Below are 6897 nucleotides of genomic sequence, written 5' to 3'. Positions count from 1 at the left end.
AGTTGAGACGGTGACAGATACGGAGAGTGCTCATGTAGCTTCTCTGAATTCTACGAGAAACAAATGCTGCTTAACATTCTTACTACAGTAATTAAAGCAATGTGATTTTTTTTGCCACGCCACTTGCGGGATTTTAGTTCCCTGACCAGGCATCGAACCTGAGCCCTCAGCAATGAGAGCTCAGAGTCCTAACCACCAGATCACCAGGGAATTCCCAAAGTGATTTTGATTAGTTGTGGTTTTTTTTTTTTATGTTGAAAAAGACCTGATCTCTGTTTAAAGGCTCTTCCATACTTACTACACATAGGGTTTTTCTTTCTTGTGGATTCTCTGGTGTTCAGTAAGATGTAAGCTCAGTCGGAAGGCCTTCCCACACTTGTCACATTCTTAGGATTTCTCCCCAATGTGAATTCTGTGATGTCTAGTAAGGTCAGAACTTCCACTGAAGGCTTTTCCACATTCATCACATTCGTAGGGCTTTTCTCCTGTATGAATTCACTGATGTTTAGTAAGGTTTGAACATTCTCTGAAAGCCTTCCCACAGTCATTGCACTGGTAACATTTCATTAAGGTATGGTACCTCTGATGCTAAGTCCTGTGCTGTTACTGAAGGTTTTGCCACATTCATTGCACTCACAAGGCCCCTCCCCAGTGTGACTTCTTTGATGTTTAATAAGGACTGAGCCTTAACTAAAATTTTACCACAATGATTACACTGATAAGGTTTTTTGCCAGAGTGAATTATGAGGTGATTTAAAAGGGTTGTATTTTGACTGAAGGCTCTTCCACATTCTTTACACTGAAAGGGTTTTTCCTGTGATTCTCTGATGTCCAATAAGATTCATGATGTGCATGAAGCTTTTCCCACACTGATCACATTTGTGTTCTTTCCCTTCCTCTGCGTTTCCTTGATGCCCTCCAAACCTGTCCTTGCATTCTCAAAGGTCTCCAAAATAAGCCCCCAAGAAAATGTTCCTGCCTCTGAAGATTCTGTTGAGTATCATCTTCTGTGATTCCATTCCTTTGGACACTTCCTGCTTTGCAGTCAACTTCCCAGTCTAAGGTTTGGTCTCACTTTCAGAAATAGGAAATGGATCATTTAAATGTCACTTTCTTTTTAAGCTTTTTATTATGGAAGATTTTAAACATATGTAAAAGTAAACAATAGAAATGTCACCTTTTTGAACTGATGAAATATTAAACTCCCAAGGGATCGTTTATCTCTTTTCTAGTCATGCTCCTCCAACAATTAATAAATAGCTCTTACGTTCAATTAAGGAAAACGCTAGAAAGGAAAGTTGAAATAGACATATCCTAGGCATAAATAACCTATGTAATAATTACTAAGGCAGGATTAAGAATAATCTTTAACACCAAAAAGGGGCACTAATTTGTTAAAGTCTAAGTGTGTAAAGAGTACTTTAAATTGCATTCAAATACAAGTACAGTTGTCCATTGGTATCTGCAGGGGATTGGTTCCACGACCCATGCCTCCATACCAAAATCTGAAGATGCTTAAATCCCTTATATAAAATAGTATAGTATTTGCATATAACCTATGTACATCCTCCCATATACTTTAAATCATCTCCAGATTACTTATAATACCTAATACAATGTAAATGCTATGGAAATAGTTGTCAGTGTGCTGCAAATTCAAGCTTTACTTTTTGGAATGTTCTGGAATTTTTTTTTCCTGAATATTTTCTATCCACGCTTGGTTGAATAGGAGGATGTGCAACCCACAGATACAAAGGGCCCACTGTATAGCAGAAAGGCAAAAGTGTATTTCCTCTATTGCTTGGAGAGAAAACCCTTTGTCTTAATCCTCCCCCACATAGAACATTGCTTGAAGATTCAGTGTAAACCAATAATTCCTTCAAACAAACTAACATCAGTATTGCTTTATGAACACACTAAAATACACATTTTTAGTGAAATTTGGCCTGAAGGAAATAAATTAAATGTCCCATCGAGCTCATTAAAATGGAGATTCCACTTGAACTCAAAGGAAATACTGGAAAAGGACTGATTTCTTGACTCTTCTGGTCACTTTATTGCTATTTTTCTGGAGACAGATTCTAAAGGGAATCAGGATGTAAAAAGGGAGATGCTTAGTAAATGGAAAGCACATTTAGCATGTAGAGAATGTGGAAAGGAAAACGTGTAACAAACCTAGACTGGAGTGACATGTAGGGGAAGCTACTGACATGAAAAGAGAGGAGAATTTAATGTGGAAGAGGACAGGAGAAATGTAGTCAAAGTGAAAGGCTTAAAAGATGACTTTATCACTGATGCGTATAGAAAACTTACAGATACAGGGTAGGATAGGACATTTAGAAGGTCATTGTAAAGGAGACTGTAAAACAGAGGTGGTATAAAAAGCAACAGAATGATGTGATAGTTTAATGCTTTAATGAAAACCAACATGGTATATGAAAACAAATAAAATAAAAATCTTTTGCTTAAAAGACCAAGAATAAAGGTTGTACTTTGTAAAGAGAGAGTATATGAGCCAGGGAGGATTTCAGGTGAGAGTTAGGGTTAGAAACACTATTAAGTTGTAAAGGATGGCTTTGGTTGGCCAAGTAGGTGCCTGCTACCCTAACCCACCTTCCCAGATACATTTCTCCCTCTCCTCCTCACCTCTCTCGTAGGAAATGGGGTTTTCATCTTAATACTTTCTATATTTTGTGAATATAGAGTCGTGCTTGAGCAGGGTCTCCACGTGCCAGAGCTGACAACTTGGTGACTGCTGTGCAGCAACCAGAGATATCACCGCCTGCCAGAGCATTTCCTGTCCACCTGCTTGAGATGTGCCCTGGAGACAATCAGGGACCATTGGGCTTAGGAGGAAACTACTGTGAAAACCAGAGCTAAAACCTTAGGAAACAACTCCCATGGAAACAGGATTAGGAAAAAGGACTGAATGGGCTTAGCAGGAGAGATGAGACAGAAAAATGAACTGACAGAAGCAATGACTCCTGACAGGGACAAAAGCTCAGTTACCCTCACTGCTTTCCTATTGACCAAACTATTAAATGGGGTTAATTTAATGGTCTGATTGCCACAGCAGAACATGCTTCCTCTTCCCACCCGAAATTCTGGACCATCAAGTTCTCTCTCCACATCTCCCAGCAAAGACACAGCCTCATCTCCATTCAATGGCTGATGCTCCCGCACCCAAGCCTGGAGCTCCTCAGGCAGGATGGCCACGAACTGCTCCAACACCAGTAACTGCAGGATCTGCTCCTTTTTATGATTCTCTGGGATCAACCACTGACAGCAAAGTTCCTGGAGTTGGCTCAGAGCCTCCCTGGGTCCAAGTGTCTCCTGGTAGCAGAACCGTCTAAAGTGTTGGCAGAAGACTTCCTGGCTGGACTGGCTATTCTGCTGCAAGTCAATTTCTTGTACAAAAAAGTCTCTTCCTCCCCCTTTACTATTACAGGTTCCTCCTAGGTATTTTTCATTCTGAATAATAAGATCTGTATTCATTCTCTCTCAGAAGAGGAGTCCCTGCAGATAGGTTCACACTCCAGGGAGACTCCCCTTTGCAAAATATAGAAAGTATTAAGATGAAAAACTGCCATCAGTTTTTAAAAATCCACGTGTATTATTATTAAACACTGCCTATACCACTTGAAGAAAAACACAACAGAAAAGGTTTTTGAAATCTGCCTAACAGTGATGTAGATGATTTGAGGATTTGACATTCCTGGTAATGGAAATTCATATGATTATTTTAGAAATGAAAAGAGTAATCTTTTTCCTATACTCACTCTACTCCAACCCTTTTCTATTTTAGACATGTTAAATGCAGTCTACCTGAGGCCCTTCACACCTGCGTGGAATGCTCTTACCCAGATATTAGCATAGGGCATTCCCTTGTTTCTTTAAAGTATGCTCAAAAATCATCTTCTCAAAGAGACATTTCTAGCTCATTGTATATAAAAGTTTTCCTACCATTATCCACCCTCTTACTCTACTTTCTTTGTAACACTCACCACCAACTGACAACATATCTTTATTTGCCTTTTGTTTGTTACTCCACAATAATATAAATGCCATAAGAACAGGGGTTTTATCTATCAGTTTGGTACACTGCACCATTCTAAGTGCCAAAAGAATGTCTGGGACATATAAATCATCAATTAACTATCTGTTGAAAAAAATAATGACTAACAAAAGGTATTAACTCTAAGACTTTTTCAACAGCTTGCTCAGGAATTGTTTGCTTTAATACTGTGTGATACATAAACAAACAAGATTAGAGAAATAAGGCAGTGAAAATATTAACTAGAACGGCTCCACAATCCCTCCTCCACAATTTTGACGTCCCCCAGGGTTCTGAAAACCAAGAGTATTTTCATAAGTCATTTGATGGCAATACTCAAAGTGACATAAATTCATTTTGTAACAGCTTGGCTTGAAATGACATGAAGTTATTTATAGTTTTAGAGTGAAATTCATATTTTGTTACAGAAATATTGATACTACTTTCTGTAATAAAATATGGGACTGCCCCAGGCTCCTGGGGTGTTATGCATTCAATATACTATATACGCACCATGTTTTTTTAAAAATTCATCAATCTGATTTCGAAAACACTTCTGACCCCAAGGACTAAAGAAAAGTGCCTGCTTTCTATGCGTCAAAGACCCACCAGATTCCCAAAAAAGCCACCCCTCTTACACTCAGGAGTCCTCTGCCTCTCTGAAACCTCGGGCCCGGACGGGGTAAGAAATCTGGGGTCGGGTCCGGGCACAAAGCCCAGTCTCCCACGTCAGGGGTCACTCCAGGAGACCAGCTTACGGCAGCCGGCATTATAATTATAATACATTGGTAAAAATATGTGAAATGTTCCCTTGAGGGGCTTCCCTGGTAGTCTAGAGGCGAAGTCTCCGCGCTCCCAACGCAGGGGGCCCAGGTTCCATCCCTGGTCAGGGAACTAGATCCCGCATGCTGCAACTAAAATATCCTGTACGCTGCAACGAAGATCCCAAGTGCCGCAGCTAAGACCCGGCGCAGGCAAATAAATAAATATTTTTAAAAATGTTTTCTTGAGTTTAGTGAGCTGTTCTAGGAACCCTGACTTTGTAGCTGGTTGGTCAGAAGTACAGGTGGCCTGTGATTGGCACCTGAAGCGGAGGTATCAGAGCAGGCAGGTAGCTAGATATGAGCAGAGAAAGGGGGTGGGGGGCACGGGTCAGGTGACAGGAAACCTTACATCTTGAGGCGACAGGGGTCCCAGAGGCAAAGAAAGGAGGCAACAGGTGGGAATCTCTGGCTTCCGAATGTAACCTTTTGCTTGTTACGCCCTCTTTACAATAAAATTAGCCTTGCAGAGAAGAAGTACCCATGATGCACCGACACCATGACACTTACAATTAAGACCAAGAAAGGGCAAAAATTCCTCCTCCCCCGGGGAAGGTGGAGCTGGGATGAAAATCAGGAAATTTGACCCCAAACCCCGCCCTCCTCAATGAATATTTTCTGCCCAATCATTTTCACACCCTATATAACCAGCTTGCCGAAGGAACTCAGAGCAGCTTCTCACCTGAGCCTGCCTGCTCTCCCTCCTGAGAGTGTACTATCAATTAATAAATCCTCGCTTTGCTTCCTTAGCCTCTGTGTCTCGTCTCTGAAATGTCTCTGGGATGAGACAAGAACCTCCTCTCCAGTAACAGAGGCAGTTTTGTGGAATTGAGCCCTTAACCTGTGGGGCCTATGATAACTCTGGGTAGTTACTGTCAGAATTGAATTGAATGTAGGACACCCAGTTTGTTTCAGAGAATTGGTTGTTGTGGGGAAAAAACCCAACACACTTGGTGTCAGATGTGGTAAACAATGCACAAAGGTTTTCTTGAATTGACTTTTGAGCATGATTTTGATGGAACGTCTATTTAAAGGAGGATATATTTCAGGTTATTGTTGGGCTTTCCCATTCAGAATAAAGCATCATTTTCTCACATTCTCTTGGACAAACTGGCCCTCTTCAGAAGTCTCCTCAAAGCTCCTTTAACATCCTTGTTCCTCAAGGTGTAGATGAATGGGTTAGCCATGGGAGTAATAACGCAGTAAAATAGCATCAGAACTTTGATGACATCTTGAGGGCTGTCCCCTGAGGGCTGCATATAGATGTAGATGCCAGAGCCATAGAATAAAGACACCACCAGTAGGTGTGATGAACAAGTGTTGAAGGCCGTAAGTCTCCCATCAGCAGAAGGGATTTGAAATACAGCTTGGGCAATATAACTGTAAGAGACAAGAATCATGGAGAGGGGACCCATTATCAGGAAGGTGGCCACCACTGTAAGCTCGCTGACTGTGGTGTCCATGCAAGCCATCTTAATTAGACTGGGAAGCTCACAAAAGAAGTGGTCCAATTCCTGGTTCCCACACAGGGGCAGCTGGACTGTGAGTGTGGACTGCAGTAGTGAATTGGCCAGACCAATGAGCCAAGCAGTGCTGGAGAGCTGCCAGCAGAGCTTGTGGTTCATGATTACAGAGTATCTCAGAGGCTTACACACAGCCACATAGTGGTGTAAGGCCATGGTGCCAAGCAGGACACATTCAGTACAGCCCAGCCAGTGAAATACATAGGCCTGGGTCATACAGCCTGTATAAGTGATGTTCTTGTTGGGCTCCCCCGGTTGAACAGCTTTTGGGGTAGAGTTGTGCTGGTGAAACAGAGGTCCAAAAAAAGAGACTTGTGAGGAAGAAATACATAGGACTTTGGAGTTGGGGATCTATTTGAGAGACCAGAATAATAGCAATGTTTCCCAACAGTGTGAACATATAGGAGATTAGGAGGGCAAAGAAGAGAGGAAGACCCAACCACAGATATTTGGTAAAGCCCATGAGAATGAAATCCTCTGGAAAACTTTCATTCATGTG

General features: G+C 41.6%; 1 protein-coding gene and 1 pseudogene across 1 annotated transcript; both read right to left on the bottom strand.

The window, feature by feature from the left end:
* Positions 1 to 200: 200 nt before the first annotated feature.
* On the bottom strand, positions 201 to 3495 carry LOC136129672 (zinc finger protein 397 pseudogene; annotated as a pseudogene).
* Positions 3496 to 5966: 2471 nt separating this feature from the next.
* LOC136129671 (olfactory receptor 2C1-like) lies at positions 5967 to 6897 on the bottom strand. Its single transcript, XM_065885989.1, has one exon. The coding sequence runs from the start codon at positions 6612 to 6614 to the stop codon at positions 5967 to 5969; it is 648 nt and encodes a 215-aa protein (XP_065742061.1). The 5' UTR covers positions 6615 to 6897.

This window comes from Phocoena phocoena, chromosome 10 (assembly GCF_963924675.1).
Source record: "Phocoena phocoena chromosome 10, mPhoPho1.1, whole genome shotgun sequence".
In the NCBI taxonomy this organism is placed as follows: domain Eukaryota; kingdom Metazoa; phylum Chordata; class Mammalia; order Artiodactyla; family Phocoenidae; genus Phocoena; species Phocoena phocoena.
Note: the sequence above shows the minus strand (reverse complement) of the source record. Positions and strands in the feature narration are given on the sequence as shown.

Bases quoted from the DNA above. Each gene is read 5' to 3' on its own strand.
- LOC136129671 (XM_065885989.1), bottom strand. From the start codon at position 6,614: ATGACCCAGGCCTATGTATTTCACTGGCTGGGCTGTACTGAATGTGTC.